Here is a 13,432-nt window from a genome sequence, read left to right on the forward strand (position 1 = left end):
TTGGAGAAATCTCCTGCACCCCAACACAAACTACACGCAATGCGCTATCTATTTGGACGGATCATCTTTCTCGCTCAAATTCAAAATATTTTTCAATTCTAAAAGATGATTTTGGATGGATGAAAGTAAATCACGTACCGTTTTATAATCCTGTAGATGTAGACGATTGCGATCCCACAGAATGATAAAAGTCAAACATATTGAACATCCGTTGATTCATTTGCGTTATTACAAAAGAGGGAGATATTGATTAAGATTTCAGAATCACGAAACCCACGTGCACCGTACACTCTCCTCTCCCCGTCGTTGAACCGTTTGTTATTGCAGACCGAAGAAAATGGAGAGCAGCGCCGTCACAGCAAACATCCGACTAAGTTGCCAGATCTGCCCCTCTCGACATTCTTCCCCTCTCTCTCTATTCAGACCTTCTCTCTCTTTCAAGGTTTTCCCCCTTTTCCTCTCCTCTTTCGCTAATTCATTACTTTCTTCTTGCCTAATTGATTTTCCGATTGCAGCTGCAAAAGCAGTTTCCTCTAACTAAGCAGAATGTTCTGGAAGCCGCTTCTCCTCTTAGGCCTTCTGCGACGCTATCCAATGCCTACAGGTTCGTCCTTCTTCTTCTTCTTTTTTAATATTGTTGTTGTTTCTAATAATGACGCGGAATGGTGCAGTGAAACGGTTGAATTAGCTGACATAGAATGGGATAATCTTGGATTTGGCCTTCAACCTACTGATTATATGTATATCATGAAATGTCCGCGTGGTGGAACCTTCTCCAAAGGTGAATTAAAGCGTTTTGGGAACATTGAATTGAGTCCCTCCGCTGGAGTTTTGAATTACGGCCAGGTTAGCACATATCATCGCTTGGAATATTTGCTTTTGACCTTAATATGTGTTTGATTTTGGATTTGTGTGAGGAGATTGTGTTTTAGTGCAATCTTTTATGATCTAGAGTTGAAATCTAATAACTAGTATTGGTATCCTTTACACTTGATGGTTTGAATTGAATTTTCTTGGTGTATTTGTTTTATGAAGAATGTGTTTCTCTGGCTCGCAAATGTAGGGATTGTTTGAGGGTTTGAAAGCGTACCGGAAAGAAGATGGGAATATACTCCTCTTCCGTCCGGAAGATAATGCTTTGCGGATGAAGACAGGGGCGGAGCGAATGTGCATGCCGTCGCCTACTGTTGAGCAGTTTGTGGAAGCTGTAAAGGATACTGTATTAGCAAACAAACGTTGGGTAATATAGAACCATGTCGTTGTCATAACATTTTATAGATTGTAATTTGTTATGCACATCAGATTGATTAGGCAAACGTTCGTTTCAGGTTCCCCCTCCTGGCAAAGGTTCCCTGTATATTAGACCATTGCTAATGGGAAGTGGACCTGTACTTGGTCTTGCACCTGCTCCGGAGTACACCTTTCTAATATATGTTTCACCTGTTGGGAACTACTTCAAGGTAAGGTATCATCTGTATTGTTAGATTGAAATGCAGCATCTTTACTTCTGTTTATTTTCATTATCGTCTTTCAGATGTAAATAACTCCAAATTATGATACAAATCCCATAGGTCAGATTTTGAAAAATTTACTTGAATATAGGTTAGAGTCAGGGACTTGCTTAATAGAAATTTAAGTTTATTAGATGTTGATGTAACTGACTAGATTGAATTGGCAGTTTGAAAAGATGAAGAAAACTTATAGTAGTGTTCTTGGGGTCCAGATTGTTAACTCTTTCTTCTTTATAGGATTTATTAGCAAGGCCTGAATGAAATTGTCTTGTGTTGCATGCTTTCTTTTCGACTTCTACAACTTTTACTGGTCTCCTGGTATCATAATAATAATAATAATAATAATAATTATTATTATTATTATTATTATTATTTCCAACATGACACTGTACTTGTTTCTCTCTGTATCTTTTATTGTTGCAATTTTAAATATCCTCTTGACCCTTAAAAAATTCATGAAGTATCAATATCATCACAGGAAGGTTTGGCCCCAATCAATTTGATTGTCGAAAATGATTTGCATCGTGCAACTCCTGGTGGCACTGGAGGTGTGAAGACCATTGGAAACTATGCTGCAGTAAGCCAGACTATGTCCCTTCTCCTTTCTTGTTTGTTCCACTCACATTGTTTGCACATGTGCTCTCTACTTGCCTTAAATATAATTCTTCATCTATTTCAAACTTACGATTTTCTTATGCTGCCTTCAGATTTCTAATTTCTTCCTTACAGTTTTGTTGACAGAATTGACCTTTATAACTGCAGTTTCGCTGTGTTGACTTGCATTATCTGTTTGGTTTCTTGATTCTCATTTCTTTCCACTGGCATACTTTGTCTTTTTTACTTTTCTTCTTTTTCTAAAAAAATTACTAATTTTCTTTCTCTGTGATCTTGTGCAATTATTCTTCATAGGTTCTGAAGGCACAGTCTGCAGCAAAAGCTAAAGGCTACTCAGATGTTTTATACCTTGACTGTGTGCACAAAAGATATTTGGAGGAGGTTTCTTCCTGCAATATTTTTGTGGTTAAGGTATTATACACTAAGAACCAGTTTGAATTCAAGATTATGTTTTATTTTGTCTGTTAATATGCAAAGTAGTTACATTTGCATGCATGCTACTCCCTCCAGTCCTTTTTATAAAAAGCAAAAGACTAAATCACTATGACAAAGGAAAGTAATTAAGTATATTATGTTTTCTATAAATATAAATTTTATTTTAAAAATACTCATAATATTAAATGATGTAGTTAGTAATTTGTATATTTAATAATACTAATAAAAAAATATAAAAGAAATTTAACAATTAATGTATCTTAAATCTATCATTTGTTTCTTATAATAAGGATCAAAAAAATATTTCATTTTGTTTATAAAAAGGAACAGGGGAGTATTATTTAATAGTTGCAACCTTCTCTTTTTCTGTCAGAATACATAAACAATTTATGTGTTTATATATGTGCTTACATAGTAAAATCATATCTTGTAGCAATCGGAATCATCATGCATTTAGTACATCTGCAAATTTTCTTTCAATTTCTTGAATGAGTCCCGTCACCTGATTTTTGGTGCACTTATGGCTATATTTGCTAAAGCAGTGTCATTAATGGTAGCCACTTGGTCTGTGTTGCTCACCTCAACTAGTTGGTGCCTTTGTAAATTGCAAGCTTTCACAACTGAAATTCTCTCGTCTACAACGTGTCTTTTTGCTTATTGCCTTCCTGAAACAAGAATTGCAATTCAATTTGCGTCAATCATGTTTGCTAGAAAGCCAAGAGTATTATTTGGTGTAAATTGTCACAGAATCCTACATACATAACTCACCACCAGCCTGGTGAATAATCTCTGGCTCTTCTACACTAATATGAATAAATATTTTCATATAATTTTTGTCCAGATGATAATGAAGTCTTTCAATCTTGTCTTGTCACATTTTCTTTGGCCTGTATTCTGGTGAAAACTTCATTGGTGCCATTGTGTGTATTACCCCCATGTTAAAGTTTATATTTATTTGTTTCAAACACTATTTATTATATTAGAACTCACTACATTGTGCTTCTATCATTCCCATTTTCTTTCAGGGTAACATTATTTCAACTCCAGATATTAAAGGGACTATCCTACCTGGTATTACTCGCAAAAGTATAATTGATGTTGCTCGAAGCCAAGGGTTCCAGGTATTAGATTTTTCATTAAGGAGATGAATATTATCTGTTTGATATCTTATAATTGTGATGTTTTATACCATGCTATGCTTTCGAAATTAAATTTGTAAAAATGTAATCATCGGTATGAGCTTTATTTTAGACAGTAATGGCAAGTGTGGTTGGCAAATCCAGACCCACTTGTTAATTAAAACTTGTCTGAGTTTTGCTCTAGTCCTTGATACAATATTTGCACACCTTAGGAAGATTCCAATGAGGCAATGAGGTATACTTGCCCTAAAAAAATTATAATGATGAATCTTAATCTTCATGTGTTCTTGCCCTTTTTCTGCTCAATTCCCTGATGAGAATATTAATTTGATTGGCTTGATCTCTATTAATAATTTAAATCTTTGCAAATATCATGTATAAGATGAATAATTGTCATATAAAGTACCTTGTCAAGCTTCCTAAGTCTTAACATTTCTAGAGTGATTCTAGAATGTCCTTTATTTAGGTATTGACCACCTCAATGTCTTGTGAGACTTATCTATAATTCTCTATTTCTTTGTTTCTTAATTATTGATTCTTGCCAAGTGTTGCTCAATATATCCCAAAAAGGGCTTAGTAGGATAGCGGTTTACATTTTTGTATTTAGACTATTATACTCTTTGCTTCTTGGTTTTATTGGCATTAGACTAGCAACAACCAAGCCATATCTGACTAGATAAGGTCGGCTATATGGATCATACAACACTCTTGAACTCGGTCAAAAATTAAATTTTCAGAAATCTGGTTAATTAAAAGGTCTCTTTTGATAACATTGTCTAAAGTTCTTCTGAGTCTCCCTTGACCCTTATTTATCAGACTAAAAGTCATGCAATTCACTCTCTTCAATGGCACCTCTAAAGGTCTTATCTTCATACGACCAAACCACCTTAAGACGTTTTTCAGTTATTTTTTTTACTATAGGTGCTATTCCAATATTCTTCCATATACTATTATTTTGTATTATGTCTTTTTTTGTGTGTCCACCCATCCACTTTAGCATTATCATTTATGCTACTCTTTGTTTTTTTTTTCATATTTTTTCTTTAAAGCCCAGTATTCACTATCATATAGGATAGCTGGTCTTATTACAGTATGGTAAAACTTTTCTTTCAGCTTGATAGGTGTTTTACAGTCACAAATAACACTTAATACCTTTTTCTATTTTAACCATCCAATTTGTATTTTGTGACTAACATCTTTATTAATTTTTTCATCATTTTGTATAATCGATTTCAAGTATTTAAAACTGGAAACTTGTAGTATAATATCTTCTTTAAGCTTAACTTGGACTAAAGTACAGAAATTTATTTTTCATTTTCCCTGGTTCATCTTGTATGTGCAGGTAGAGGAGCGATTAGTGTCTGTGGATGAATTGCTTGATGCTGATGAGGTCTTCTGCACGGGAACAGCTGTGGTTGTATCACCTGTTGGCAGCATTACTTACCTTAGCAAGAGGTACGTTCCAACTGAATTTTTCCTGAAACTCTTCAGATGCTAATCATTGGCAGAGCCATTTTGAATCAATGGTTGACAATTTTTATCTGAAATTTCTGCAGGGTATCATATGGAGACGGTATTGGAGTGGTTTCACAGCAACTTTATACTGTCCTTACCAGATTACAGATGGGTCTTACGGATGATGAAATGAATTGGACTGTTGAGCTGAGATAAGCACACAAAGAAAAGCTTGCAGTGCATCATTTGCTGGAATTTCTTAGAATCTCCAAGCTCTAGAAGCTGTTTTTGAATTTTCTTTTTTTCATATATGATGAGCTGCTGTAGATAGTACTCTTGTGTGTGTAGCTGCTAGTGAATGACTAACGCAAGCACATTAAAAACATTTCTACATTTGTTTTTTTTCTTCCCAGCGGTAGAAGTCGTTGTCAGTGGATTTGTTGAAAAATAGAATTCTAGATGCATTGAGCCAGTGATTGTGTACCCTTTTTCGTTTTAAACAATTTTTTTTTGGGTGGAAGGAGATAGAAAAAGGGCCATGGCATACGTGTCCTAGGCAGAATAGTTGGGATACTAAACACAGGGTTGATGTGCAAGCATTTTCACTTTTTACTAGGTTGCAAAAGCTTGGTTACCCAGATGGAATTACCCAAAGGTCTCCTGGTTAATTCAAATCCTTGTTAGGAAGCTAATCTCTGAAATGGATCTTACACTAAGAAAAGGTTCAATTCCCCTTCGTTACAAGCCCAACGTAAGGTAACGCTATTTTAACAGTTAGGCATTGGTACCGGTATATTTCGTGCTAGAATCCGACCATCATACATTCGAATCATAAGGTATTAACAAAATAAACCATGCATTGTAGAGTTCTGACATGACCGGTTTGTCCTCTTATTTTCAAATTTCACTCGACCAAAAAATTTTCAAATTTTACTCGAATTATAACAAACAGCAAAGTACTACACCATTACAACGTGGAAGTCTTATGATGAATTTACACAATCTAAGGAGCAGATGAGAGGTTGATTTAGGGATCATGGCAGGTTAGCTCTTACCAGCAAAGGGTGACGTACTGATATATTGATGGTGAGGCAGGGAGTGGACGCTTCACTGGAAGAACTGCAGAACGTTGTGATCATAAGTAACTGGTGGAAATGGTGAGACAGACGGTCTTGCATCGCATCATCATCGCAGATCTCCTGAGTTTATCTCCCTCCGGGGGTGCAATTCAATGGTGAGCTGGTGGTCATCAACCATGCTCACTATTTTTTTTTTCTTTTTTTGTTCCGTTAACCCCTTTTGTTTATGTGCTTTCTGGCTTTTGATTTTGGTGCTATAGTGCTAGACTGATGGTTTGGCTTATTTGGACTTAAAATGTATATAGTTCAAAACCGATCGTCCAAATTGCAATTCGTAGTCTGCTTTTAATGGTTAAAAAAGTGAGTCCTTTTTAATTGTTTTGCTGAAGGCCATGTTGTTATGGTAGCTAGCATTTGGTTGTCGTGTCTATGTTGTAAGAAGCTATGTCGATGCTGCCTGTGATTCACCCCTCCCTAGTTCTTTTATACTAAACCAAAGGTATAAGTTACATGTCAAACATGGGAAGCTCAATGCTAACACTGCCTCATTTTCTTTCCACTTGGGGAAGTCACCAATGATAATTATGGAGTAATTGCTCACCTTTGAGCAAAAAGCTACAAATAAATGAGTAGAAGAATTCTGGAAATCCTGTAACAAGGATCAATAATCAAGGGCAAGGACGGGAACCCTTGTGCGGTGCCATCCCTATCTTGTGCTAGGCTACTTACTTTACAGTAGTTTTAGGGTACAGGGGGAGAGTTTTTGAGGAACGCACTAATTTTAAATTAAAAAAATTGTATATTATTTATGAGGAATATATTAAATATAAATTAATATATAATTTATATTTATATTTAAAAAAATAATTTTAAATATGTTTATTTAAAATTAAAAAAATATCCTTTCCTCTTCTCTCTTCTCTCTTTTGAAACCTTTATTTTCAAACAATACCTTAAAGACGTGATCAAGCTATTTTTGCACATAAATCAGAAATAAGGGGACTTAGAATATTTTATGGCTGGTTTATATTATTTATTCTTGTGGCTGTGGATTTATAGGTTATCATGCACTTTCTTTTTTATATAGAAATGGAACTTATTCTTGACAATTAAGCGATACATGAAAAAAATTATATTCTGGTTATTTTAAAATTTCAAGTGAAGTTTTACATTTTTTTATTTGTCAATTGAACATTAATTTGTTAATACACATATGACAGTATTAACAGAACAAATTAAGTATTTTGGTTTTTTTTTTTAATAAATTGCAAAATTATTTGAGAAATTAAAGGTTCTGAAAATTCTTGTTTCGTTCTTAATTAATCCCCTAAATAAAGTGAAATATAAATTTTCATTTCTTCCATTTCCTTCTTATTTATTTTTTGGCACAATTTTTCTCTTTAGTTTTTTCTTATTATCTTGTCATGTTTATATATATATATATATAAACATTAAAAGACTACGGCCCAAGAGAACAAAAGAAAAGAAGCTTCATGAATTTGGCCGGGCAGTCCCCTTGAAACATTATTTTGCAATGTTTTATTGATGAAAAACATCTAAAAATAACGACAATCATTCACATTAAAATAGAACGTAGTAAAAATAATTAAAAGAGTTAATGAAAATAGCCATGATCGATAAAAAATAATAATTAATGGAACAACAATATTAAGGCGGAGATGTAGATAGAACAAGATTTATGTAAGATATATTTGCATAACGTTTTTAAATTCATACTTAAAATGTCATCAGTAAATTAAGGGAGCTAATCCAATTAGCATTATTATAGAGTATTTGCAATACTCAAAACGTTGTTCAAAGACATAAAAATGAAATATTTGATCTAACTCCTTACTTTATGCTTCTTAATTTCGTAGGGAAACAAAATCGTTAATCAACCACTAATATTTTTTGGTTCAATCGAGCATCAGTTTACCATCTATATATCCTAAAGAGACGTCTCAACCTGCAGACTATGACACTAACAATGTGGATAGAATTTTCATTGACTCACAAAACAATCTTTTTCATGTGTAAATCTGATATCCGAAGCTTTGTCTCATATGCCCTTGTCTTTTTGACCTCTGCTCCTCCATTTTCATTTTAAAAATTTCTAACTTCACAAAAGCATGCATCCAGAAGAAGAAACCGCGTAGCTGACTCGTAACAACCTTTTTCTAGTGGAAAAGAAATGGATCTTTATAGGACACAAGAGATTCATCACTGCCTTTCTTCTTAAAATGGATTTTAGCAGTCAATTGAAGCAATGGCCCTTCCCAACAGTTACCTCTCGGATTGCTGCAATCAGCTGTTGTCATGCTTACATAACTCCAACCCAAATGATAAAAAAAAAAACATATTAGTCATATAATGTTTTTTATATTATTGTTTTTTGTCCTTATCTTTCTTTATCATATTCACAATTTCTTTTCTTCCTATTTCTTTATTTATTGAACAAAAAAATTATACAAACTAATGCACACAGTAAATCTCTTCTATTATTGCTCATCCGTGACATTTCATAAAAGGAAACCAATGTCCTCAAGTTACTTTTTTTTTGGGTCAACAATATTTACTTGAAAACAGAGGAACACTTAACAATATTACCATGTGTACTATTTCATTTAAACCTAAAACTTCAAAGCTTTAGAAGTATACAATTCATTAGAAATGTTCGTTCTTGATAGAACCTTCTCGGGTCGTCACTAATCTTCACTGGGTCTCACTCTTACTTACCCTCAAAACTAGGTCCTTCCATACATTTGGATTTTTCAGCTTCACACTTGGTCTTATTGTTGACTAAGTGTTTGAGCTACTGTGATGGTTGAATTGTTAAAATTAAGAGTGTTTTAGTCTACCAACGTTTTACACTAATTCTCTTTCAAGATCTGGTCACACAAACAACCTCCACCAAGCCTTCACCAATATGCATATAGCAGATGTTCTAGAAACTCAGTTAAAGACAAATGTGGCCTAGGTTAAGTTGAAAATTAACTGGCTAAACATCATATACAATACAAGGAAATGACATAATTAATGACTCACAGAGATTGAGTGTCCATATAATTGTAATCTTAGCCATTATATGTCACTGTATATCACATATTTCTGTATTTATTAAGATATATATGATTCATGAAAAAAAAAAGGCAACATCTGATTTTACTCATCATGTTATACAATATATGCACGAGGGAAGGTGTTTACCATTCTAATTTCAAGTCACATTGGTTTCACGTAGATTCTTTACACACTATTCACTTGTACACTTTATAATTATTGGACAACACTTTCAACCTTAAATTTTTTCAGAACAACTCAAATTGTTAACGCTAATATATTATTCCTTGGTTATTGCTATTCGAAAGCACGAAAGAACCTAGTCAAGGAAGATCCCTTGATCTGTCTTGGTTCAAAAGGGATAGGACCCTGTCAAAAAGGTTCACTGAAACATGAAACTAGGTCTCTACGATTACGCACACAGAACATGGAAAGAAAACCCTCAACTTTTTCTTTCTATTTTTTCTCCTTGTTGAAAAGGATAGTTAACCATGGTTAATTCATTTTCGGAAAAAGAGTGAGAACTGAGAATAGACGGTGGCATACCACAAAGACTGTTTCCTTCCCTGGTTGAAAAGTTGTGTACTTTTGTTTCTTCCACAACCTTTGTTTACTTTCTAAGCACATGAGAGGTCGTAACAAATACCATGAAAATTCAACCGCTTTTCGTTTATAAATGCTTTGTTTGACTTTCTTCCTTTTCCATGTTATGAGTTTACTTTTAAAATTATTTGTCATTTGACAATGCCTAAAAATAAATATCTATTTTTTAACTTTCCCTTTTTGAAATTAATACCCAATGATTAATCCTTTTTGAAAGATAAAATATGAATAGATGTACTAAAAAAATGCTAATTCAGTCCTTTTTTTAAGTTAAGATTTTTTTTATATTTATATAACACTTTAAAACAACATCTATTTAAGAATTGAAGGAGTTACTAATAGTTATCCTCTAAAAGTTAAGAGACTTGGAAAGATAACGTGTAAACTGTACCCAGCCAAATCCAGCATATAGTCTCTGCATGCCTTCTCTGTGGTCCTCTCAATCGAAACAATCTTTCTGCTTTTTTTTTTTTTTTAATTATTATTAATACATAAAATTTCCATTATTTCTTTCTGTTGGCACGATTAGGTTTTTATATTTAAACAAAAATTCCTCACAGAATGGGGCAAGCTCTATCATTTTGTATTTTTGTGAAGCCTATTAACACATTAATAGCAACCTAATAAGATGCAGTAAAGATGGAATTTTATATATTTTAATATGATAAATTTAAAGTGTTTTTATGTATTTAATTAATATTTTAAAACATTCATTAACATTTTCAATTGAGTAAGATAGATCAAAACGAGTTTAGAGTTGTAATGATGTGACCATCCAAGTGAACAAAACTCTAAAATCACACAACTTCATGTAGAGTTGTCCAGAGTCATCAAGAGCTTATGCTAAGGTAAGAGACAAATTATAATGAATGACCTATATAAGATCTGGCGATCTTGTACTCAGACTCCTGACAGTAAAATTTTATTATAACTTCAAAGAATAAATAAAATAGTAGGAACTTGGCGCAATTATTAGCTATTTTCCATGGTTCGAAACGATTATTCTGACCTATATAAGTTATTGCAATATAAAAGGTTAATATTTTATAAACTACTGCGATTTCATGTTAATTTATGCTTGGCAATATAAAAGTTATCGTTCTCTCTTTATCATATTATATTTATTTAAAAAGTAAATTTTTTTATATTTTAAAAAAATGTGATTATTTTTTATTATTTTCAATGAATAAATATTTTTTAATATCTTATAACTTGAAAAATTAATTAAATTAAAAAATTTCCTATAACCTATATAATACTGGTTAATATTCATATAAAAAAAATACTCGTTAATGTAAACAATTAGGAGGAAATTATATACGCCCCACTGGTGTAATTCGTGACGTAATAGATGTGATAGTGGGAATCCTACTTGTTGACTGTCATGTTAGGAAAGTAATTCTGTAATGTTGCCATGTCCTCTTTTATAGATAATGACTGCAAAAAATAACATCTTAGTGGCATGTTTTATTATTTTGTTAAGATAATCTTTCTTTACTTACACACACACACATATATATTATTTAAATGAAAATAAAACTGATGTTTATTGAAAAAACAAATTAATAAACAAATAAATTTATCATTTAAATAGTTTTTCTTTTTATCTATTTTTTAAATATTTTTAATGAATTACACATGACCTTTTTCTCTTTGTATAATTAGATTGATTGAAAATGAGAAGAAAAAATTTCAAAAAGTGAAAAGAAGAGCAAATGAAAAAGAAAAGGTTATTTATATTTTAAAAAATTGAAAGAAAAGCAGTAGTTACTAATTATATTTAAAAGTAATTCAAATCTTCAACAATTATTATTTTCTCACTTGGATCTATTCTCCCTTTCATAAGCCAAATCCCACACTATGTTTTGGATTGGAGAGTGCTGCCAAAATCCAAACCACGTAGTAATAACTAATTAATAGCTGATTACCTACCATATGGAAAATCATGCACGGCTGCATAATATATTAATTAATTTCCCAGCAATATCTATCATCATAATGTTAATGCAATTTCACAGCCTTTTCTTGCTTCTGTCATTTCTTCGCGATTTCCACTTTCTCTTTATTTTTTTTTAATTTTTAATTCCATAAAATTATTGAATATCATTTAAATTTTAAAACATTTATACTTTATTATTTATTAGTTATCCAACCTTAGCGTATAAGACCTCATTAAAATTTCGTAACTAAGTGTGTTTAAACTAAACTTTTAGGAAGTTTTCCTGTTACACTTCTTTTTTCGCACCATCAATTACCATTACCTAGATCAATTGGTACAAGGCCACTTTATTTTAATCAAATGATTAAATAAGAGTTTGAAATTTAAGTATACAATTATTTTAAATATTTAAAAAATTTACCACTTATAATTTTATTTTATTTTATTTTAAGTAATACTGTCTCTTATAAAAGATATTTATGATTTAAAAAAAATACTTTCTAATATATAGGTGTGTGAGACAAGTAGAAGGCGTCCAAATTAATTAACCCTAATTTACATGAAGTTCTCCTTTAATCATTGGGAGTATTTGTCCAAAACCTCGTGGTATATTACTTACATTGTATACCGATAAGTAACCAAGCAAGTTAGCACAATGTTATTTCTATATAATAATTTCTTAATTATTTTTTGAAAAATAAGAAAAATACAAATTCAACGCATTTTCTTTACTTTAAAAGTAATATAGAGAAACGTGAAGATAGTGTATTATTTTTTGATGTATAAGCATTACCAATGATTTAAATAACCAGAATACTTGACTATTTTATTAAAAATAACTCTGTTAAAAGTTATAAAAAGTTCCATATTATAGAAGCCTCATCGTCCCAATAATTTCATCAAGAATAGCTCGGTTGTTGAACTGTTTCTGCTTTTTGGCGAGCGAGGTTCCATTGGACAGGCACATGACACGTCCTGGTTTTTTCTCATGCGTAATCGAAGAGTCACTCATCTAGGCATTATGTAATCAAAGAACCATTCAACGAAATGAGGTTTGATTACTTTAACCTTCCACCTCTGGTCCCACTACTTTCTCCATGCATAAGGTTTATGATCACCATCTACCCATCCACAACAATAATTCATATCCCCGTTATTTCATAAAAATAATATAAGAGAGAGATTGCCAAGGAGGACAGGTGAAGGGATACAGGAAAAAAATATATTTATATTACATATTTTTATAATTTTTTTCTTTTCTATCTCTTAATCTTAAAAATAAAGTTATACAAATAAAGTTTATCTCATATTAAATAAATTATAGACTAAAGACAATAAGATAAACATTGGTCTACTTCCCTAGAATTTCCAATTCATCTATTATTTTAGGCATGAAGCAATATCTTTTTCTTTCCTTCACCTTTTTGAAACCTTCCAAAGTTCCCCCTCCCTTCTTCAAGGCTATTTCTCTCTCTCCCCCTCCCCTCCCCTCCCCTTTATATATAAACACCATTATTATCATTATCATCAACTCATAATAAAGATTGGCTTTACTTGAAACTCAGACCAACTGACACACTGAGAAGCATAACAGAC

At 32.1% G+C, this 13,432-nt stretch overlaps 1 protein-coding gene across 2 annotated transcripts; it reads left to right on the forward strand.

The window, feature by feature from the left end:
• Nucleotides 1-251: 251 nt before the first annotated feature.
• On the forward strand, nucleotides 252-5,532 carry LOC113868885 (branched-chain amino acid aminotransferase 2, chloroplastic-like). 2 transcript variants are annotated; one of them, XM_027504856.1, is made up of 10 exons: nucleotides 252-442; nucleotides 516-604; nucleotides 672-846; nucleotides 1,064-1,240; nucleotides 1,329-1,460; nucleotides 1,990-2,088; nucleotides 2,421-2,537; nucleotides 3,587-3,682; nucleotides 5,043-5,155; nucleotides 5,257-5,532. In XM_027504856.1, exons 1-10 carry the CDS (start codon nucleotides 338-340, stop codon nucleotides 5,369-5,371), a joined length of 1,218 nt encoding a protein of 405 aa, XP_027360657.1. In that variant the 5' UTR covers nucleotides 252-337; the 3' UTR covers nucleotides 5,372-5,532. The 2 variants fall into 2 exon arrangements, with proteins under 2 accessions (XP_027360657.1, XP_027360658.1); XM_027504857.1 differs by lacking the exon at nucleotides 1,990-2,088.
• The last annotated feature ends 7,900 nt before the right edge of the window (nucleotides 5,533-13,432 follow it).

Source organism: Abrus precatorius, unplaced genomic scaffold (assembly GCF_003935025.1).
Source record: "Abrus precatorius isolate BTA unplaced genomic scaffold, Abrus_2018 Scaffold6, whole genome shotgun sequence".
NCBI classification, from domain to species: Eukaryota; Viridiplantae; Streptophyta; class Magnoliopsida; order Fabales; family Fabaceae; genus Abrus; species Abrus precatorius.